Source organism: Dunckerocampus dactyliophorus, chromosome 3, assembly GCF_027744805.1.
Source record: "Dunckerocampus dactyliophorus isolate RoL2022-P2 chromosome 3, RoL_Ddac_1.1, whole genome shotgun sequence".
Taxonomy (NCBI): domain Eukaryota; kingdom Metazoa; phylum Chordata; class Actinopteri; order Syngnathiformes; family Syngnathidae; genus Dunckerocampus; species Dunckerocampus dactyliophorus.
Window position 1 is genome coordinate 13883248 of NC_072821.1, and position 24277 is coordinate 13907524.

General features: G+C 40.2%; 2 protein-coding genes and 2 non-coding genes across 5 annotated transcripts in view; all 4 read right to left on the bottom strand.

The window, feature by feature from the left end:
* cpne7 (copine VII) overlaps positions 1-15664 on the bottom strand; it is a 44507-nt gene extending 28843 nt beyond the window's left edge. Inside the window, exons 1-5 of the mRNA XM_054770760.1 lie at positions 15493-15664; positions 12797-13037; positions 6465-6647; positions 5824-5898; positions 4003-4077 (exon numbers count right to left, since the gene is read on the bottom strand). Coding sequence (XP_054626735.1) covers positions 4003-4077; positions 5824-5898; positions 6465-6647; positions 12797-12970 — 507 coding nt within the window. The 5' untranslated portion in view covers positions 12971-13037; positions 15493-15664. The remainder of the gene's footprint in view (positions 1-4002; positions 4078-5823; positions 5899-6464; positions 6648-12796; positions 13038-15492) is intronic.
* A 4672-nt stretch (positions 15665-20336) lies between these two features.
* rpl13 (ribosomal protein L13) lies at positions 20337-24129 on the bottom strand. 2 transcript variants are annotated; one of them, XM_054770726.1, is made up of 6 exons: positions 24079-24129; positions 23526-23643; positions 22930-23071; positions 21225-21398; positions 20811-20867; positions 20337-20533 (listed from the first exon to the last, which is right to left on the bottom strand). In XM_054770726.1, the coding sequence occupies exons 2-6, from the start codon at positions 23627-23629 to the stop codon at positions 20375-20377; spliced, it is 636 nt and encodes a 211-aa protein (XP_054626701.1). In that variant the 5' UTR covers positions 23630-23643; positions 24079-24129; the 3' UTR covers positions 20337-20374. The 2 variants fall into 2 exon arrangements, with proteins under 2 accessions (XP_054626701.1, XP_054626702.1); XM_054770727.1 differs by having other exon boundaries at positions 24083-24110.
* Positions 20620-20698, bottom strand: LOC129179172 (small nucleolar RNA MBII-202). Its single transcript, XR_008569910.1, has one exon. It is a non-coding gene; the product is annotated as a small nucleolar RNA MBII-202 (small nucleolar RNA).
* LOC129179171 (small nucleolar RNA MBII-202) lies at positions 21472-21552 on the bottom strand. The gene has a single exon (XR_008569909.1). It is a non-coding gene; the product is annotated as a small nucleolar RNA MBII-202 (small nucleolar RNA).
* Positions 24130-24277: the final 148 nt, after the last annotated feature.

Sequence of the window (24277 nt, forward strand, 5' to 3'; positions counted from 1 at the left end):
CTGAACACGTGGACTGTCTAAAACAATGGCATGGTTTTACAGCACCTTGAAAGAATACAGTCCGCTGTTTCAGTGCATGCATTCCACACAGTTCCAGGAGAAACTGATAGATGATACACAATTGTGGCGATATTAGGTTACCATAACAACATTATTAATCCTAGTTAATCCTACATGCAAGAGTTGTGTATTACTTGAGCAGAATTAAGTAACTTACACAATACTATTTGCACAATATCACCTTCAAGCACTTGTTACTGGTGGCTGAGTCTGCAAACTTTCAAGCGTTTCTGACCGAGCATTTTAGCTAGATGCTCACCGTCATCTGTGCAGGTGAAAAACTAACGTCAAGCATAGCACCGTCACAACCGTTGACTCCGGACTTTACTTGCTTTACTTTTTCATAGAAACTGAACCAAAATGAACCAACCAATATCTATTTAGTTTTTCGGTCTGGTTACTACCATTCACGTCGGCACCAGTGCCATTATGTTACCAAGTAAAACCACAATTAACTTTGGCAGAGGTCTGAGCTGCTATATTGACCCGAATATGGCTGAAAAAGTGGTTAGCATGTTGGCCACACAGTCAGGAGATCGGGAAGATCTGGGTTTGAATCTCTGTTGGGCATCGCTATGTGGAGTTTGCATGTTCTCCCCGTGCGTGCGTGGGTTTTCTAGTCCAATTTTTGAAAAAAACTGACAGAACATGAACAGAAACATGATATAAAACAATAGATCCCCAATTGTATTGATTAGAAAAAAACTGATCAGTAGAAAATGGAATCGTTACGCGTATCATGGACATTACACCATATTTTTTTATTTTGAATCAGTGTCAGTTTTGTTATTGTCTGAATTACTGATGAAAAATCGGAGAAATAACACGCAAATCGTGTGAAGTTCACGATGCCGACGCTCATTTGCGTATGGTCTTCCTCGATTCACTTCAAGTTACATTGTATGCGGACTACGCTGTTCAGATTTAACGAGGTGTAACGTTTTGTCGGAGTTTGGTCCATGTACACTCCCCTCCAAAACCTGCACTTACAGGGGTTCCCAGTCTTTTGGAGGGGGGTGTACGTGGTTTGGATGCAGCAAAATGCGTTTGGTGCACAGTGAGGTCCCAGCAGCTGAAGCGTGTGTTCCACTGTATTTCTTTAATCGTCTTTGTGCCAAATTTTGCACATCACAAAATGGCATTGCGCAAATGGGCAGAAATTGACATCAGATCGTGTTTTATACACAACAGACACGAAGAAAGTACACTGTTTCCTTGTTTATGTGTTTGCAGTGAATGTTCATATGGCTATACCTTCAAATGAATGCAGTCAGTGTGTCATGCCCTTCAAAGTGGCGACACCCTCGCTGGTAGCCCTTTCAGGAGAATCACCCACATGCAATCCAGCAGATGGGGCCAAATGACTTATCTCCAAGTGAGTCAGATCTTTTTTTCCTATCTCACATGCACACCAGTGACCTGGAGACATGCAGCTGTGATACAGAAACCTGATGGAAAAACGTGTCTCAAAGGTTAGAGGATATATTAGAGGAGGGGTTATGATGCTAATTTTAAAGTAAAGAGAAATCATCAGTAATTTCTCCAGTCTCCAGTCAAACAATTGCTCAACCTCAATAACAACAACCTCTCCGATCTATTTCAGTCTGGTTTCCGTTCCCACCACAGCACCGAAAAAGCCCTCATTAAAGTCACAAATAACCTCCGGCGATTCTGGCCACCTAAATATTCTCATCTCACCACAGATTTTAATAGTACAAATCACTCCATCCTTTTCTCCTGCCTGGAAAACTCCCTCTACATCGCTGGAACTGCACTTTCCCGGATAAAATCATACCTCACCGACAGATAACAATTCATATCCATCAATAACTGCATCTCACCCATTCCCCTGTCTCCCCACCCCTCACCACATTCAGTTTAAGATCCTTCTCCTACCCAAAAGCCCTCCACAACCAGGCCCCCTCCTACTTCTCTGACCTCTTCACCCCTCACACTCCCGTCAGACACCTCTGTTCAACTAACAATGACCAGCTGTCTCATCCTCACAGAACCCAGTACCAAACCTGGGGGGACCGAGCCTTCTCTGTCCCCGCCCCCTCCCTCTGGAACTGTCTTCTCCCTTTCATCCGCACATGTCAGGAAACTACAACCTTCAAAAGACTGCAAAAAACCCACCTTTCAAAACTGCTTTTCACACTGGACTACCCAGTTTTTAATTCCGTATTCTCTTTTTCCTTTTGTTGATTTTTATTTTAACATACACCGACTGTAAATTGCTAATTTTGTCGTGAGTATATTTTAAAAGTGCTATAGAAATCAATTTATTTATTTTTATGATGATAATTATTATTATAAAAGTGATCAAACTGCCAAGCAGCTAGGAAATATGACATCCAAGGAGGTTGTTATTTCAGTGACATTGAAAACATCGTTTAAAAAAGATTAATTCGGTCTTTTTTGTCTGTATTTCTGACAGATCTCGAAAACGAGGGGTCGTCTTATATTCGGTCAATTGTAAATGGGAAGTCTCTTATTTTTTTGCTCTTGTGAAAATGCTGTAAATTGGTTGTAGATCAACCAATAATTGGTTGATATTGGTTATCAACATTGTTACTGCATTGGTAAAAAAATCAATGATATCACGAAATGAACACAAAGGACAAAGAAACACCCTCAAACTGTCTTGCTCCATATTTGTCAGTTCAGCTCTTTCGTATTGACTTCTCGTCAATAATAATCATATTTGCAGAAACCATTTGACATGTTTTCAGCCTGCTTACATGATGTATTTTCTGCTAAAAGTAGCCATAAGAAGACAGTCAGCTAAACTTAGCAAACTTTGGTATTATAATGATGCTCACTTGGTAATAAGGGAACCAATTTGTGCGAAGAAACAAGTGCCTAACATCATAATGCCACAGCAACTCATCTGATTTATTGTGATAAGTAAGGCGTGAATCCATTCATTCGTCTTTAATATTAATACTTGATGAAACGGCAAGATGTAATATTGTAAATCAGCAAAAAGGACATTCAAAAAAATATAGAGATGGCTTTTTCATCACTCGGGATGGAATCTAGTTCTTTTTCAATCTTAGGTGACTATTCAGCATCAAGACAACACGGCACAGAAGCCGCCCTATTGTTTGTTTCACGCTGATACGCTCGCAGCTTTCTAAACCTGATTGTTTTTCAAATAAGTTAAGCAAGTGGATTCTTTCAAATTCCAGCGTTTTAGTAGCATAAGGATATGTGAAGCAAATGTCACACGCAGGAGGGATGCTCTGTAGGGGGATGGCCTATCAAGGAGCTCAATCATTGCCTTCATACACGTGTCAGCTTCCATTCCACTCTCAGAGTGCCTGTAAATTGCAAAAAAAAAAAAGGTAAAATATGTAGGATTTTTTCACCACTTCCTGTACTGCTGGGATGATCAGAGCTGGGCGCACTGACGCTCCTCCTGAGAACACGAAGCACTTTCACAACATCACAGTTAAATTGCCTGTATGCTCCTTCTACCTTCTTTTTTGGAATAATGCCTTCGGAAAAAAAAAAAAAAATGTAGAATGTCATGGTGTAGAATATCTTTTGGCACCATGCTGACAAAAAGAAATGGCCATCAAAGTCAACGCACTTAAGCCAAGAGGAGGGGCTCGCCGCAGCCTCATCTCATGTTGCTGCCCTGTATTTAATCAGGAAATGTGCAAATTCAGCGATTTTTAAGAAAATGTTAAAATTGGTGTAATACAGAAAATACATTTATACACAGTTTAATACACAAGTATTAAAATTTTAAATGATCATTTTTTATGTTATCATCTCAGTTGTTATTTTTTGTATTTTTCATGATGACCGGCTCTGCCTCATCTTTCTGCACGTCACTGCAATGTACGCATATTATTTGTGAAGGTTCCTGGATTGGATCACATTATATTGTGTGGGTTGTGTGGGTTTGTGTGGGTCAATGTGTGCTCCACTCACCTTATCATCAAGTTTCTTGGCACAGAATGCGAGATCTACGTAGCCATTGTTGCCAGAAATTTCCTCTGCGTGCACCTGACAGGAGATAGGGTTTTTTCAATAGGATTTCGTACTTATGACCTTCAGCCATTCATGAAAAGAAACGAACATGATCTCAGCCTATAAAAGTGTAAACGGACTTGTAACGGTACAAATAATTTTTAGTGGATGATGTTGTGGCTGCAGACAAGCACCTGGAAAATTAAATTGGGCATATGCCAGATTTTTTTAAACACCCAAAATATCACAGATTTCACATGTACAGTATTATAGGTACTTTGCACATGAAGGTTATTCAGCATAAATTATAAATATTGTCCGCAATGATGTGAATCCATTACATTATTTAAATGGTTTCATTTTTCTTAAAAAGTGCTACTATAAAGGTTGTCCTTTGTTCGACTGCTGATACGGAATCCTTTAATTAAACTTTTTAATTAAAACAGTTGCTGCTGGACATTTAAAACAAGACGTGAAAGAGCACTGGGGGCCTCAATTTATGAATGTAATGTTTTCTTAAAGGGATAGAGAACTTACCATACACACACACACACACACACACACACACACACAGTGAATGAAAACACACCAAATGGATCAATGCGTAATGGCTCCTGCATTCATATTATGGTGCATTATTTTTGGTCCCCACACTGTGAAAGGGCCCCGTAACATGACAGAACCCACAAATTCATATTTCACAAGGTTGCTTGTTTACTAGGGGTGTCACGAGACACCCAACTCACAAGACGAGACAATGCACACGATTGGGTCCACGAGAACGAGGCGAGACGGACTGGACAAACTTTTTTTATTTAACCGCATCACAAAACTGCAAGTGCGTTTAGAAATGTTTATTGTCCCACAATTGAAGCTAGATGATATTATTGTCAACATTTTTGAGACCAAATAAACCACTAATGTTATGATAATATATAATATTCATTGATGAGACAGAGATTACATTACCTAACACTCTGTATGTAGTCAGCCATGGCATGTCCGACATGATAGAGTGGAAAAAAAGTTATCCTCCCATTCCGTGTGGAAGTGGTACATTTTGGGCTTCTTACTTTGTCCTTCTTCTCCACTCCATTTGAAGCACTTTCTTAAGTTTAGAACAAATAAGTTGGCGGCTAACTAGTTAGCTTGCTATGAGCGGTGGCCGTCCCTTATGTCCCTGCAGTGATCCCGTAGCCTGCGCATTAGTGTTGTTGCGTAAACAAAGACTAATAGGAGTGTAAAGGTGACCATAAGGGTGTTGTTACATGGCTCTAATAATGGTAAAATGGTATTTAGAGAGTTTTAAACAGGTTTTCTATGCTCTAACTACAAAAATATTCCATTTATTAATATTGGTCCAGAACCAATTAATGAACCAATTACCAATTAATGGTAAATGGTAAATGGTATTTTTTCCTCCTATGTTAGACCAATTTGCATATCATAAGTCAGGTTTGAAAAGTGTGGCACAGTGGGCATCCCCTAAGAGATTATAATACATTTGAGGCCTCTCTTACTCCCTGAAAAACTGATTCTCTGGCGCATATTTCACGGAGATTTCTGCTCACCACAGACTCTCTTCAGTCACTGTAGTAACTAAAAGTCAATTCATTTTGCCTTTTAAACATAACGGAATTTAGCCTCATGATATGTTACCTGGCGTCCTTTTTAACTTAGCTAGTGGTAGCACCTGAAGCATGACTCTCACATCTCTAATATTACTAGTCCCGGCAAAGTGTCCCATGCGAACAGTGAAGTTATAAGTTTAGTAGAACCTACCGTGATGGTGGACTTGCCCGCATATTTTCCATACTTGAGAAGTAGAGGCTTCACCATCTTCTTTTGGGCCACAATCTGCATTTAGCACAGGAAGAAAATGAGTAATGTCTGTCAAAACACCACTCACCACTCACCACTTAGATCAGGGGTGTCCAAACGTTTTCCACAGAAAGCATACAGAAAGCTCAAAGGAAAGGATTTTGATATTATCATTTTTTTACACTGACCAAACCAAGACATGTAGAACAGCTTGCATGTCAGCTTTGTGTTATTTGTATGGTGTTATTATTATTATTATTATTATTATTATTATTTTTATTATTATTATTATTATTATTATTATTACTGTTTAGTGTTGACATTTCAAAGTTTTCTCTTTAACATTACGCCTTTTTTCTGTTTTTACAGCTTTTGATGTTTTTTTTATTTTTATTTTATTTTATTTTTAGAATGTGCCGAGGGCCAATAAAAAACAGGCTGCAAGCTGCAAATGACCCCCGGGCCGCACTTTGTACACGTCGGGTTTAACTAAAAGATTTATGAGTAAATGTTACCAGAACACCTTGGTTTTTTCCTACATCATTTTAGTTGCCCATTTCAAACTACAATAATAAATATCATGTTATAACACGCACACGTACCTGGCCAAGCGTACACTCCACACCACCCAGAAAGTCATCATCACGCGTCCCGATGCTATGAGTACCGTGGATGTCGTACACTTCAAATCGCAGCTTCTGAACTTCTTCAAAGTAGTAGTCGAGTGAGAAAACCTTGGCGAAGACTGGGTGCAAGTTGCTCTTGATCACCTCTGTCCTGTCCAACTGAGAGGAAAGACACTCATTTTATTTTCATGAATCACCAAAATCTGAAAGCTTTTGGTTTGGAACAGAACAATATAGTCACAAAAGAGCGGGGATGCTAGAAAATCGATTCTTGAAACAAATGTACTAGCACTGAGGAAGACCCGCGTACACAGTAGAGAGAACATTGTGAAATTCTGGTAAGAGGAAGATATGAGAGGAGATTGGGGAGTTCTGACATTCAATCTGAGCACACGGAAAACATCCATGTCTGCCTTTCACTGACTAGAAAACTGAGCTCTCTGATGCCCCATCTGCTCCATCCTGGAGCTTTTTGCGCTCCCAAAAAAATCCATAAATATTTCCATACTGTCCGGTGTGGCACAAGGTCAAATCACTGGCGAGTGTCATGTGGACCTGTTTACCAAAATGCTATAGCAAATTCAAATGAATAAATAACAGCGAAAATGGAGGGAAAAAAGCTTGTCTCATTGAATTGTATCATTTTTTTCTGTCTAAGGTTCTGGAAAATGTGTTTTAGTGACTTAGTCATTTTAACAATATTGCAGATTTCATAAGAAATCACATTTCACACATTTAATGTTCTAAATTCTAGCTATTATTTGTAGGTTTTTATTTTTTATGAGTACGAAAAATTGTGTTTTTACTGTGGCCCTTATTTAAAAACGTTCACTTCTTCCTCCAGCATTGTGACTAAAAGTCAAGTTTTTATGATATTTATCTTGATATTTTTTCGTGCTTAACAATGTTTTCATCTCCCTTTTTTTATATGTTTGTTAGTTAACATGATAACCCAAAAACTACTACCGGTAACCACAAAGTTGGTTAGAGGGTGGGTTAGAGCCAAGGTGTCCAAAGTGCGGCCCAGGGGTCTTTTGAGACTTGTTTCTCATTGGCCGATTGCACAAAAAAACAGCAATAATAATCCTAATAATAACACAGGCTGCTGCTGTGGCCGTAATCCAGCTAAAACGCAACCCTGAACACCCAACGTCATTTCCTGTCCATACTGCAACACACTAGGGGTGTCACGAGACACCCAACTCATGAGACGAGACAGGGTCCACGAGAACGAGACGAGATGAGATTTTAACATTTTAAGAAAAGTACAATGAAAAACGATGACTGGACAAACAACCTTTTTATTTAGGGTTAGGGTTAGTATTTCTAATTAGATTGTGCCTTTTTGCTCTATTTTTCCTCTTTTGCAGGGTTTTTGTTTATTTTATTTCTGCACTGAGCCACATTCCACAGATGGCCCCTGCGCCACACTTTGGATAACTATGTGTGTTCTCTGAGTCAAACCGTCTTGGTTTCAATAGGAAGGCGAGGTGTTGCCAGGCAACAGAGAAGTGTGTCCAAGCTCTGCCTTCTTGGGTCTGTCGAGCTGCATTGTGGAGGGTTTTTTGCAGCTTTCAGACCCGCATCAGACCGGCATTGTACGGAAATACTTCAAGGAAATACTTCAAGCAAGAAATACTTCCTGACTTTTACTTTTAATGTGCACCACTAGTCGCTAAATATAGCAACCATGTCGATAAATCGTCAACACAGATCACTTGTACGTATGAGGTGTGTAATGAAGCGATGATCGCTGGTGCTTGTAAAGTGCACTCAGCCAAATATAACAAGCGTAAATAGAACCTCTCTGTGATTAATGTTGCAGACAAGTCCGAACATCTACGTGCTTTGATCTGACAAATCTTTAGTAACTTTGATCAAATGTAGAATTATATCTACTTACTTTTGCTTGGCAACAGCTGTCCCTACTAGCCATTTTTGGTTCCCGGTACGTTTGATGACAGAAAAAACAGCTACACATCCCTTGCTGATGCTGACATTGGAAACTCCGATGTAGGTTGAATTGCAAAATCTATGGTGTCCGTTAAGCACTTAATGTGCGGTTCCAATAATGCTTTGCACACTGCCACTTCCATATTACTGCGTTATCATTCATAGTCACGATGCCAAAGTTCACAATCTGATTGGCTTCTGGCTGCCCTGTTGTCACGAGACATAGGAAAATGAAATTTGAATCTCACGAGATCTCGTGACACGAGATATAGTGACACCCCTACAACATCTTATTAATGTCTTAAATGGCTTATTTTCTTTGATTATATCTACTATATTTGGTAACACTAGTGTAAGGGTGACTATTGGGGTGTTATTTCATGTCTAGAGGGCTCTAATAATGTTAAAAAAACGTATTTAGAAGGTTGTAAACAGGTTTTCTATGCCCTAACTACAAAAATATTTGCTTTGTAAAGAAGGCATCCTACTTCACAGAAATTCACTTATCACGGTCGGGTCTGGGAACAATAGATTATTGTATGTTGTATGTAATTTTTTTTTTTAGCCTTTTTACAAAAATAAAAAAATATAAAAATGCCAAAGTATGCAGCCCCACATTTGAAGGCGTACACGTTGATGCTGATTCACGTTAGGATAGTTTGGCCTTCATGGCGGTCTCTACCCCAAGACAACAATGTGTTTTTACAGCACAAAAATGACAAATCTTTGGTGCTTCCAAGCTTCTATGCTGACTGTTATTGATTCTGAATGTTGTTTTAGTCTGGCAGTCATCCATAATGACATCAGAGTCATGTTCCGTACAACTGATTAGCAAAATAAAGTCAGAAAGAAATCACATTTATGGCTGGAAATATTATGTTCTCCTGTCTGTTTGGTTGAAGTCTGGTACGGAACAAACGGCCACTTCACTGTTGTGAGGAAGTAGCCTGGCTATCACTCATTCATTTATCATTCTCTGTCGCTTTTCCTGTTCAGTCTGTTTTAACTGACTGTGATCACTGGGCAAGAACTGTAATTGGTTCCAGAACAGTCCGTGATAAGTGAACGAAGTAGGAGTCCATATTTATAAATCTAATATTTTCTAGTTGTTAAAGCATAGAAAACCTTTTTATGGCCTTCTAAATATGTTTTTAACCTTATTAGAGCCCTCTAGACATGAAATTACACCCTTACAGTCACTTTTACACTCGTATTACCCAATATAGTAGACTTAATATGACTAAATAAGCCATTTAAGACATAAATAAGACTTTTGTGTTTGTGTGTGTTACTATAAATGTGTCCCCTAGGGGAGAAGAAGTGGTGGACAGGAAGTGAGATCAGGGGTTTAGAGTTGAATTTCATCTTGGCGTGGGTTATGACCGCAAAGGTAGTCTGTGTTTTTATTAGGGATTTTTATTATGGATTATTGTGCCTGTTGTGTGATACCTAGTACCAGTGTAGAATACTACAGATCTTCAACGTCTTGAATGCGTCTTTTGAATGCGTCTTTTGAATGCCTTATATTTGTATTTAGCCATTTTTTATATGTAACAGTTGCTTAAATATGCCTCTTTTTTTTTTTACTAATAATAGGCCGTATTCTACCGCAAAACAGCATGATTTATTTCTGAGCGAATCTGCGAAATTTGGTGGTGAAGAACAACTGTATACAAATACGCACAATTACAAGTCTCCGTGCATGTTTTTGGATGCATGCATGGGGAGAACATGCCCATCCACACAGAGACATCCGATTAGAAATTTGAACCCAGAACCACTTGGCAAGCAGATGCGCTAAACACTACCATGCAAATAATTGTCAAATGCAACCTGTGGATGTCCCTGTAATTTCCATTTAAGCTAAACTGACAAAGCAAAGAAAAAAACAGCAAAGTCTTGGCATCCTCTTCCTCAATCGTCCGATCCATGTGTCTTTATCATTTCTTTCCTCCCCCTCTCTTTGTGCCATCTGGATGGACAGATTTGGGATGAGTTTGATGCGTCTGTTTGTTGATGAGACTTAATCTAGGCAACAGAGGATAGTTTGTGCCCGGGACTTGGATGCTGATGTTGTTGTACAACTACAGACACAACTACAGACACATCGCTGCTGTGGCAAACGAAAGCTGCCTTTAATCAGTTCTGCTAGGAAATTGAACTGTAAAGATAGATAGATAGATAGATAGATAGATAGATAGATAGATAGATAGATAGATAGATAGATAGATAGATAGATAGATAGATAGATAGATAGCGTGTCACACTGAACTCAGGTCAAGTCAGAACTCAAATTACAACAGAAAAATCCATAACTGCTCACGGCTGCCTATCAAGTGTTTTTTTTTTTTTTTGTTTTATCATCACTACCAAAAATAGCATATCAACATCCCACATTCATATAGAGAGAGGTAAAGTTACACTTACAATGTTCCATTTTCCTTTGAAGGACGTGACTTTTTAAATGCCAAGTTACAGGAAAAAATAACACTGTAATTGAATGAATCTCCTCATTGTTTTTTGGCTCTTGCTCATGACTTAACAGGCAAATGACAGACTCGCCTCCCACGCTCCAAATCAGCCTGGGAGCAGTCCAAGAAAATAAACGTTTTAAGCTGGAGCACAACTCAATCACATTTGCATGACAGCTACACCATTTATTCAAAACTAACATGCACGGACAGGAATTTAGCAGGAAATGAAAAGTTGGGCAAAATATTACATAAGAGCATGATATTAATGTAACAGCTTCCTAAAACTACAAGAAATGCTGGATGTTGCCAATATTTGAGGGGAGCTTGGTTGCATGTTAGAGTTACAACGTTCCCCCCAGACCACAAGAATATCATCTTTCTACGAATGAAACTTGGACTAGTTTTTGTACGATTTACTGCAGTAGTGTAGTAGAGCTGCACGATTCTGCAAAAAAATGTGAATCGCTATTTTCTTCCTGAGCATCGAGACTGCAAAGGAAGAAAGGTTCAGGAGCTTGAGAAAAGACCGTTGTTTTTGTAGTGCAGTGGAACCTTGGTCAGCGTCATTAATTCATTCCAGAAGGTCTGACTCTCACTGAAACGTAGTCTAACCTACAAGAAATCATGGAACTCCAATTGATCTGTTCCAGGAAGCCAAAAATTTCTTGAATTAAAATAGTGTTTCTCACCTCAAGTCACTGCTTTTCTTTTGATAACAGCTGCAAAGTAACCAAAAATTGAGACAAAGAAAGTTGCAAGTACCAGCATTTGATAAAGATGGTGAGAAACATGGTGAATTCAAGAAATAACGCGTTGCAAATGACGAAGGTGGTGTTGATCTCGCTGCCACATTGTGTCTTAGCCGACAATCACGTCTTCAATGAACGTAAAAGTCACCTTAAATGTTCATTTATCCTTTCCATTTCTAATTGATATGCATTTAGAATTGTTTTATGCATGTAAAACTAGAATTGCAAAACTATTTTAAGACTTGTGGCATAACTGTGTTAGTTAGCCAAGAACGACAGAGTCAACCACTGATGTCATCATAGACGGGCAACAGAGCTGACTTCCGGCTCCTGTTTCTGTGTGTTAGCAATCTGCTAATCGCTGTTTTGTGATAAACAAAATACATTAAGAACACAGTTGCTCTCACACAGAGTATTAATAACACGACAAGATGCGTGCCATTTTGTACGCCAACCGGGAAATGTACGCAAACCGGGGAAAAATTTTGGCATCAATTTTGGACATTAACCAAAAACACTCTAACCAGGGCATACGCTAAGCAAGTTTCCACTGCATTTTGACCTAATTTTGACTTCTTGTTTTTGCCAGCCTTTCCTGTCCTTTCTCTGCTGCATGCAGCAGTTGGGTATTCCCTATCACTGTCAACATATTTTAAAACATGCTAAGCTAACTTCAGCTGTGTTAATGGTAAAAACACTGTATATGCATTTTTAGTATAGCATATATTTAGTATACAATGAGACAGGAGATTCCAGAAAACGGACAGTTTTTCAGGATTAACATGCGAAGGTAAAATGAAAAACAGCACTGTTCAGGGTGCATTGCATTATGTGTATGTATGTGTATGTATTATGCATGTATTATGCATGTATTATTTTGGAACCATTCATTTATTCATTTTCTACTATATCCCATTCAGGGTCATGAGGAAGCTGGAGCTTATCCCAGCTGACTTATGGTGAGAGGCAGACCGCTCCCCGGACTGTTCTTTTGACTTGGAATTACTCAAACGCCTTCAAATGACTTTTTAAACTGCAGCTAAAATCAGATTATTTTAGTCGTACAGTGAGAAGCCCTCACATGAATGAAGCATTCATTGATCAGACAGATGGAAAAAAAAAAATCCCTCACCTCTGTCCACTGTCCGTTGGTCTGTACCATGAGGATCACACACGGGTCGGACTTATTGAGAGTGTCTCGGTCCAGTAGAGCTTTACAAGACACTCGCAGCTCTACTTTGGAGACGCAGGTTGCTGGACCGCCAAGGCTGGTGGCAGGCGAGGTGGCCTCCTGAATGTCATTCATCCTGGCCCACGGATAAGGGGATCAGTCAAGCAGCGAACAAGAAGTAGGGAGGTGGTGTAGCCTGTAACTGTGAAGGATGGCAACAGGAAGTGGTTAGGGAAAGGATCTCAGGAAAGATGCTGACAGGAGACAGCCGAGCAGAGACTCCCTATTTAGTCCCAAGGGAAGCAAGCCATGTAATCTCTTGAAGGGGGGTAGTATTTCGCTTCTGAAGATGGATGGTTTGAGGTGGGCTTTTGCGGACTTTAGATTGGATCCCCTGGATGGACAGAGGAGTCCTCGCCACAGTGGTGTATATACTGTAAAAATAGGTGTAGGCTACCAGCTAAAAAGTACTGTATTTTGCTGCTAGATGAGTAATGTATATCACAAGCAGCAGCAACACATATGAGTCTTTATAAAACCTCCATCCGTCTATCCAGTTTCTATACTGCTTGTCCTCATTATCAGTCCATCACAGGGCACACATACTGTAGACAAACAACCACTCACACGCACATTTACACATAACATACGCCAAGAGCACAGACACCTGCCTAACATGCATGTTTTTGGGATGTGGAAAGACTAACTTGAAATTTGGTTCCTTGTAGGATTCAAACTGTCAGCAAAACACACTGCACAGTATAACATATGCGTGTAAATTAATAATAACCAAACCTTAATGTAATGCAACAAATATGAACAGTGTGTGCCTGCTTGATAAACAATAAAAACCCTTGCATGATTTTCCTCAATCACACAAACAGCAGCCCGATAAAAACCGCACCATTATACGTTCTGGGTCTCGAAGGACACATACAGCCGTACAGCCACGTGTTACTCTGCAACATTGGTCTTAAATCTTCAAAGAATAAATACATCATGCGCCTTATATTTTTTCCTTGGCGGCTAGGTTGCAAGGGCCACACTGCCACACCTGGCAGGTAAAGGAGAGGGCGGGCTCGCAATAACGGGACTTCAAGCAGAGATTAACAAGAATGGCGCAGCGACTTATTACTGAGTGCTTTTATTTCTAATTGAGGGTGGGGGGTCAGGGTTTTTTGGAGTGATGGACTTTTGATCGGCTGAAAACAGCCTATTTTAGTTTAATGGCTGCTTTTGTCTCACTCCCATTTCTTCTTTTTGCAGTTAGCTGTTGAAGTTGAAGATCCAACAGTGCAAAATGTTAATTCTTGCAATTTTTCAAATGGTGTAAACTGTTGATCAGGAGTGTATATATATATATATATATGTATATATATATATATATATATATATATATATATATATATATATATATATAATATATATATAAAACCTGACATGAAAAATACAGACACAATTTCTGCTGCACAGGTAATATTGACGAAGCGAATATTTGGAAACCCAATAACAATTGTTATCTTTCATGTCCACCGCCGTCACACGCATTAATTAGCATGGGAAGCGCCTTGAACGCCCTCTGTTTTGCTTCTAACACACACCAGCTGCTAAGCAAGAAGCTAGGCTATAGTCATCGGGCCAAATTAATCATGCGGTGTCCAAATCATCATGATTGTTATCACTGACATATATTTCGATGAGTGCAAGGTTTCATTTGCCACTATTTTTCATGAGCCTAACATAGGACAATTATCTTTTAACATGTTTTTGTTATGATGTGGGGGTGATTGAACTGCACTTTAAATTTTGACTCCCTTGTCAGGTTTTTAGTCAGCGGGTATGGAGAACATGTCATCTATGTCTCTAATATAATTTTTTTTTTTTTAAATACTAGCCCAGGGTGTACCCCGCCTGTCGCCCAAAGTCAGCTGGGATAGGCTCCAGCATGCCCCCGCAACCCTAAAAAGAGGAGAAGCGGTATAGAAAATGGATGGATGGATGGATTTTTAAAAATCTCTGGTGTTCCTGAGTACCACTAGATGTAGCCCGTGTACCGCCAGTTGTACTTGAACGACAGTTTGGGAATGAACTGGTCTATGCGGTCCCCCTTCAGGCTGACTTACAGTGTAGAGTGAGAGGCGTGGTAAACTGGCCCATAGAAACACTCACATTTACACCAGTGGAGTGTTCAGATTCTCCAATGCACTTAAAACATGTACAAGTTTTGTCTGTATTAAATATGAAATACACATTTAAAGAAATTAAAAATACCTATTTTTCTACCTCAGTGACATCTGCTGCATGTGATGGACTATTGTCCACTAATGCAAAAAACATCACTTCGTTTTCATAGGAACTCCTTCAAAAATCCAACACAATATATTGTCTACTCATTATGTGTACCGGCACACATGAAAGTGCACGTACCAGGTAAGAGGTGCAGCACGCTTGACATTTGAGCTGCTATGATTTCAGCACCACAGACAGCGCCCACAAACAAAATGTGACCCACAAACTTCTCCTAGGAGGAGAGCTTTGCAAAGACGCGCATTCAAACATGCAACACGGTAAGCAACAGCAGACTTAGTGACGCACGCGAAAAGTTGGACATTTACAACAATTAACTCTGCTGCGAACATTTTGTGGCCATGACTTACTTGTGCAGGAGCTCAAAGACGCAGGCTCCTCCTCATTCCCTCAGTGAGACACATTCAAGTCACTCCTTGCCCTTGATTCACTCTTTTGTCGCACAACACTTTTGGATGTTCTCCCGCAAGGCAGCAGCATCATTTGCCTCCCTCATTGGTCGCCTCGGTGTGTGGACACATGGAGAGAGACAGCGAGAGAGACGGAGAGAGAGAGGCTGGGCTTGTTCTCCTCCAGCCATTGAGTTTGAAAGCAAGCTGAATAAATCACCACATGCTTGTTAAAATGCATCGTCAAGCAACAGAGCTATGCAAACTTGCTGAAGATACAGTATATTTGAAAAAGTGCTATTCATATTGACAAAGACAGGCCTGCAAATCACATTACACGCTGTCAATGTTGCTGCGTAGGGTTAATAGCTTTAAAGTGATATGTCAATCAAACTTGATGCTATTGTGCTTATAATATTGACACCTCTTGCATTACGTTGTGTGAGTGTATATTAAATTGGCCCCACACAAAGAAGCATAAGTTACAACAAATAATAATACTAATAGCACGTCTTTAGAAGAAGCAAAATAATCTGCCAAGACAACAAGAAATCGCGATTTAGCAAAACACTTGAAAGAAGGAAACGGCCTTTTGGCAAGTCCAATTTCTTTGCTCTGTTGGCAGAATTTTTTTAGATTATTTTAAGAAATATATCACATATTTCAGTAGATATTACACAAGATAAGCATTGTTACTCAAACATAGTGTGTGTGGCAGAAATAATAATAATAGACAATATATTATTATTGCAGTATTATTCTATTTTAATAATTTATAATAATATATAATATTGCCATGATTAATAATAGTAGTAGCAGCAGTATTGTGATGATTAAGTTCCAGTGATAACCTAAGCCAGTGGCGGAGCCAGACATTTTTCATTGGGGTGGATAAGGTGATCCCATTACTACATGGGAGTGGCAATAAGTTGATACCTGAAATGTCTAGATGGCCAGTGGGGTGGCCAGACCCTGTAGCTCTGCCACTGAGCTACGCTCAAATGAAATTGTTGACTTTCTTTTGAATGATAGTGAATTTAAGAGGGAAAAAATGAAGAAAGAAATATGATTTTTGGCCTCAACGTGAGCCAAATACAACTGTGATCTCCACACCATGCATTTCTGTGGTGGTGGTAGTTGAAGTGGATTAAACACTACATTATGACTCCAGTGTGTTAGTTTTGATTGACACTGGCAGAGAGGTATTCATTTAACAATGTGTTTGTTATCACGGTTGTGCAACTGCATCAAATTGACAGCTGTTGTTTGTAATATTGTGGTGCTGGCTTTTTCAAGCAAACGATGAGCATTTCCCATCAGAAGCCACACATTTTGATGTCTCCAAGTTGAGGACCAGCGGCCTCACTTTTTATCCAGTTCACACATGCACACGATATGAGGCACAATACAGCGCTCATGACATGACCCCCTGTGAGGCTCTTCCATCATTCAACAGCTACATACGTTATGCAACACATTGTTTCCACGCAGCCAGCGTTGATGTATGCTCTGCAATCCACCCACAAATGTATTCTTTTCATGAATGTAGCTCCACACCGTTGCATAACAATTTTTTAGACAGCGCCGACAAAGCAGCAGCTTTTCAGAGCTGTTGCAAGGCGGGGCGGAAGGTCACCCAAAACAAACTAGAGCAGCTGCAAATTGAGACAAACCACAATTTGGAAAAGTGTCAGTCAAGGCATATGGTGCTGAGGAGAGAGTGGAAGCTTAATTGAAAACACTCTCTGCTGTTTGGGATGAAAGAAAAAACATTTTCAGTGGCCTTGTGCTAACGGTATGTTTGTTTTCTTTGATTTCTCCACTCAGCATTCAGCTTGACTGCTGCAGACAGGGTTCTGTGCAGCAATTAGCTCCATTTAGATCACATGTGTCAAACTCGTGCCCTGGAGGGCCGAGACGCTGCAGGTTTTCTCTCCAACCAGTTTCTTCAGCAGGTGATTTAATTGATGAGCTCCTTCCCTCAAACTGAAGGTGTTGATCATTAAAATCACCTGCTTTAGTGACTGGCTGGAAAGAAAACCTGCAGTGTCTCGGCCCTCCATGGCACGAGTTTGACACCCCTGATTTAGATGCTCATGTTTCCTTAAAAACTCTACAATCACCATGCTTTAAAGCTGATATCATTACTGAGTGATGTTTCATTCTAACGCTTGTATCCAGTGACAATGTGTTAAAAATGGACACACACAGACACCATCCCTCCTTCATAGTCAAATAACAATCTGCTTTGAGGCGCACACCTGAGCCCAGCAAGGCCACGGCTGGAGAATTAGGGCCATCTGAGGCCCCTCACAGGAGTTCTCTTCTCTTACACATGGATTATCAATGCACATTCTGCTCACATGAACCCCTCCATTCACAGCACACAGCATGATGTTGGCAGCCTCACATCCTTTGTTTTCTGCCTAGCATCCCTGAGTGCCTAATGGCACATTTTAGTGACAGCACCCACCAGTGGCCCCCATGGGTATGAGAGTATTTATGAACATGAGGGTTTTTAAGTAATTAAATGACTCTATTGACAGCACTGTATCACAACCCCCAGTGACAAGATGATGTAATTAATGGTAATCAATCATTAGGCCTGTGTTTCACCAGACTCATAGGGAGGAAACATTATCTCTCTCATTTTTCCTTATGTCATCATCACATGGCCTACTGACTTTACTGACACTGATTTTGGGCTCCCAGTATGAGACACACAAGAATCGACGCATACTCATTGACTCCACATTAGATGACAAGTACGTCTCCATGTGAGAGGAAAGAGAAGGTGCATGGCTCTACATTGTAACAAACCAAGTGAGGTTATACAGTAACTTACACCAAACACTTATTTAGGTAAACATGCACAATCTAATGGAATCCAACGCAACAGCTGTATCAAAAATTTTTGCCTGTACAAAGATAAAGCTTAGTTTTGATGGACACTGGTACTTTGCAGTGACGTATGAATGATTTTTTTTTTATTTAATCCATCACAGATGCCCTTAAATTGTGAAAGTGAATCTAATGGCCATTTATGTCAACTTAAGTACGTTTATTTTCGTCTGATACCAGTGACAACGACAAAACAGTGACAAAAGAAGCAAATGTCACAGCCTGTCATCATGGATAAATGTAGCCAGCAGTACTGACCATACAATTCACAAAACCGATTAAAAATTATCAAGGTTATTGGTAATCTGGGTTTAAGGCAAAAAAAAAACCTAATTAAAGTTTCCATGAACTATATCGCCTTCCACCCTTTCTTACTTTCCTTGGTTTTAGGCATCTGACATATTCAGTTCATACCTGCCATAAAGGAGCACTGTGGCTCTTGCGCCACCTACTGCCACAAAACAAATGCTACAATGGTTAAACTTCTGAGGGTGTAGTCTCCACTACAGGTACCCATATGAATAATTGTGGAACTTCCAAAGATCCGGTGCAGACATGTGTTGATGCTGTGAAACCGTGCAGCACTGGGCTGTCCAAACTTTATCCATCCAGTGTTGCATACAGAAAGATGAATAGATGCAGAGGACCACAACAATGCTAAAAGCAATCCAATGTACGTCAATATATGCCACATAGAGATGCTCGATATTGGCTTTCTTTTTCATCAATAATTCCAGCATTTCGTTACCGATACCAACCCATACAAATACTGACAGCAGATCTTCCCTCAAATTAATGTCAGGTCGCATCTGGAGAAATGAACACATTATGCTTATTTTACTGTGATGCGACTGGATGCATTTCACAAACACTGTTTGTCCAAAATAAGACAAATATTGCAATATGTAATTATTACATATGCTACTACAGATATACTGCAAGTCTTACAGTACATCTGTAGTAGCATACTTTCACACACACCAACAAATAATTTTACACACAGTACACACGTTATGTACGTACGCGTGCAAGGGCACACAGCCATGCGTGCATGTACGCACACAAATACAAGTATGTCGGCCGACCGTTAACGGACATCCCTAAAGCTAACCTAGTTGAACAGAACATCTTAGCTTTGTTATAGGTGACAAAGCACATGAGTGTAATATCTAATAGTATACAGTGGTCTCTCAACACCGCGGTTCAAACATGCTCCCTCACTCTTTTGTGGTTCTTAAAAAAAATAACAAATGACCTGTTTTGTTGTTGATTCTGGACTATGTCTAAAAATATTCAAGATAATTTATATGTACTGTAGTATTCTGGATTTTTGGCTTCTTACTTTGTCCCTTTCCTAGTTTGAAAACCTATAAGTTTAGAATACATAAATTGGAGGCCAATTAGTTGGCTCGTTAACATGCCATGTTTCAAGCAGCAGCCATCTTGTGTCCCTGCAGTGAACCTGTAGCCTGCGCTTGATTGTAGTTGAACCATGTGTTGTAAACAAAAGGTGTGCAAAGGTGACTTAGGGGTGTTACTTCATGTCTACGGGGCTCTAATAAGAATTGTATTTAAAACGTAAAACAGGTTTTCTATGGTCTAACTACAAACATATTCTATGTATTAATATTGAATCCTATTTCGTGGAAATTCACTTATCGCGGTCGGGTCTGGAACCAATTAACTGTGATAAACGGCTATTGCCACAAATTTTATTTTGAAAATACGCTGAGGGCCAGTAAAAATAAAGTGCGGGCAGAAAATGGCTCCCAGGCCGCATTTTGGACACCCATGATATAACATGAGTGAGTTTATAGTTGAATTACTTTTGTGTTTGTCCCAGCCTAACCCATGAAAGACACCATCTGTTACCTGAAAAGACCTCAATCATGACAGTCTCTGGGTAATCTTTTAAACTTTATTTTGCAAAGTTCCAAAGAAATTACTTTTTCTTTTCAACATCCTGCTCAGCAGCCTCTTTAGCTCTCTTGGCACGGATTCCAAAGAGGCGAGCATTGGCCCTGGCCATACGCAGGCTGGCAAAAGCCTTGAAGTTCTTCTCATCCTCAGAGATAACCCTGGCCTTTTCCTTCTTGTGCACCTGGAAGAACGAGAACAAAAGTCATTTCATCTAACACCTGCAAAGCCTGGCTACTAGCTACTAATGATGTTGAAGCTAAAGCCCGAGTTGTACAAAGCAGTCATCAGAAAAGGGGTTCAAAAGTTTCATCAATGGAATACAGAGATTCCGGAGAAATTGTCATCATCTGACTGAAGTCCAGACAGGCCATTGTACTTAACTGCTGGTTTGATTTTGTATTAATCTCATCGCTACTGCATAGAGTCTGAAGGGTGGATGTAACAGAAATGTGACTTACAGTTTTGATGGGCATGACAGGTCCTGTGAGCTGAGTGGCCATCTTCACTTCCTCCTCCTGAAAAGACGAAAGTGGGTTCAAGATAAATCACACCCCTCAAAGTGTTGCCATGTTTGTAGAAAACACATTTAAAATTATGTCCAACTATTAATCATTCATCACCCAGTGTAAAAGGCAACTTTGGACTTTTTGGTTCTCGGAGCTAGGCTGCTCAGTGTTCAGTGATGCTGAGACTGACAGCCTGTTCTGACCATTCAAAATTACCAGCGCCCACAAAAAGCTGTCATGGCAGAACTACTGTCTGTCATTGGTCAAGCTTGCATGCAAGTACTTAATAGCAAAAGTTCAGAATTGTGTGCATCTACAGAAATTCTCAAACACATTTTGACCACAGTCATTTTGCATAAAACTTACAGTGCTGTCTCCCTTCCTAGGAGCAGAAGCCTTCCTGGGGAACAGGATGAGCTTAGAGCGGTATTCCTTGAGGCGCTGCACGTTGGCCTGAAGAGATTCTGTAGACCTGTTACGGCGGCGAGGGTCCACAGAGATTCCGATGGTGCGGGCTGTCTTTTTGTGGATGCCGGCGGCCTGCAGAGTGGAGCAAGGTGCATTAAGATTTTCTTTGGTTACAGTTGAAGTTTGTTGACAGAAAAAGGTGCCTGTTCATTTAGAAAACAGCCATCAGAAAAAAGGGTTCAATGCATTCATCAAGTAAATACAGAGATTCCGGAGATTGTCATCATTTGACTGTTGACATACAAAAGGCATTTGTATGCAATCCTTGACTTGAAAGTGTGTGCATTTATACAGTGTCTTTTGCGGATTAATCTGAAGCATTAAAAATTAGAACCATTCAACAAATGTGGAGAAGACCTAAAATGATCACTTCATATTCATTAGGCTTTCTTTCCCAGATGCAAAACGGGAGTAATTAATGCACAATTTGATGGCGTTAGCAGAAGAAAAGTACTTAGACGAGCAAAGATTTCATGCAAGATTTGTGACTCAGATTATGTTAAACAACTACAATAAATTATATTAAGGTTTGGAAGTACAATTTAAAGAGCAATGAGTGTCAGATTCCAGTGGTGTGCAGTCAGAGTCAGCAAAGCCTTCTCTGCTGGCCTAAACAGTACCAGAAGCACTGACCTACCTACCTCCATCCATCCATCCATCCATCCATCCATGCCGCTTATCTGCACTAAGGTTTCGGGTATGCTGGAGCCTATCCCAGCTGACTGTGAGGCAGGGTACACCCTGGCCTGGTCGCCAGTCTATCACAGCGCACATACAGACGCACTGACCTACCTTTACAACTTCAATTCCAGTATTGGTTCAATACAATTGTATTAATTTCTTCTGTCTATTACTATTTTCATTTCGTCGGGTCTCTTGGCTGCACTGCTTCTGATAGTGTATATTGGATTTTTTTTCGTACCAGTGTACCACCAATCACAGGGGGAAATCAGTCACTCACTTGAAGTTACGACTTGAGTTACTAGCAGTAATCTACAGTAGGTCAGGCATATCGGTGACTATGTACTAGAAGCTCAAGGTATTTATATTATCAGATTGGTATCACAGCAATCTGGAAGTTATGTTGGGAGTTCCCCTCTCTGAAAGCACCTTCATGGCCAAGTGCTGTGTCATGAGACACTATGTTCACGAGACGAGCCGATACATGACATCGGGTCGTGTATAAGAAGTGGACGAGATTAACAATACTTTTAAGAAAAGTACAATGGAGAAAAAATATGGCAATATATTGCAATCTACTAGTTTAATTTGTTTTGTGATACCTGCTCTCAGTGTCTGGTGGAAAAAAATCTGACCGGTTCCATCCCAACTGAAGGCCCAGGTATCAAATGCACTGCCCGCCACTGTTAGATTCAGTTATTGCAAATCTGTCTTCTTGCAAAAGACCACACTGAATTAACTTAACCTGAATTAACCTAAATTAATCATATTGTCTTCAATCTTAAATAACTTGCATACAATAACTTGCGGTAGGGTTCATTAGAGTATGTTCATTCATTGGATAAAATGTCCTGCTACGATTTTGGCTGTAAGAGTAAAGACGTTTACTTTGTCTTCAAAACTCACAACTTGAAAGGTTTACCTTCAGTTCCTCCAGGGTGAAACCACGTCCAGCACGAACCTTGGTGTGGTATCTGATGGTGGGACACCTGACCTGTGGCCTCAGTGGTCCAGCGACAGGACGGGGAGCGACGCGGCGAGCCTTGGCCTGGCGAGCCTTTCGTCTGAGGAAAAAAAATCACTGTCGTCCTTCAGTTGACCAAATAGTCAACTACTACTAATAATCAACAGTCTACAGAAATGCATTTTTGCTGTCCTAAAACCTATTGACATTTGCCATGAACACCATCAACATTCAACTTCTCAACCGAGAACCAAGAAATACTGTGTCACTAATCATGTGAACCACTTCATTCGTAAACATCTAAGCATACCACCAAACAGACTTACAGCGTCCATTTAACTACCGTTATTTAGCCATTTTAATGCTTTGAAGTGTTGTTTCAACGGATCCTTATGACTGACTGTTCGTAGTATGTGATATGACACCATACGTAAAAGATCATGCACGTCACTCACGTTTAATTACAGCAATTTTGTAGAGCTAGATAGATCATATTGAGATACGTGCAGAATACCATGACAACTAAACGTAGTACCTCTGCTCAAGCCACTCACCTGCGGAGCTTCCTGGCTGGCTGGTTGAACCAGGTGCGTACTCTTTTCTGCCAGTCTTTGTGGAAGTGGGGGTTTAAGATCATTCCATTCCGGCTAGGGGCCATTGTTGCCTACTTCCCTGAAACACATAACGATTCACCGATGTGAGCTAGCTCAATGCCTGCACCATCATGCATCTTCACTGGGCAATGACTGACAGTTAGCCACGCTAGCAGCGACTCAACGGGAGACATTTATAAAGAACTTCAAGACACCGTTAGAGCAAATGATCGTGGTAAGACTTTTCGGCTTCAATTTCCCATGATAGTTAACAATAATCCTTTTAATTTGACCATTTTTGCAGGAATGGTAGCAGACACGCTACTGCTAGTGGACATGACTACAAAAACAGACGTTTTAAGGGACTTCAACATTAATATCCAGGTCAATATTCGCCTAATTTATAGGTGGCAAAATGTGCTACTAAATCGCACCAATTAAACGCATAAACGGTACATCTAGGGTAAGGATTGAACTAGATTATCCTGAAATCTGTAGAACATTACATTCGTACCTACAAGGGAGGAAAATGGCCGAAAGGAAAAAGGAAGGAGAGAAGCGGTGGATTGTGGGATATGTGTGTCAACTAGCCAATCATAGAACAGCGGTGTTATCAGAGAGTGTGTATCACGTCGAAATAGTACCGGGCTGCGACTGTTTGGATTTTCGATTATAAAGTGTTTAAATGTCAAAACACGACCAAAATATCACAG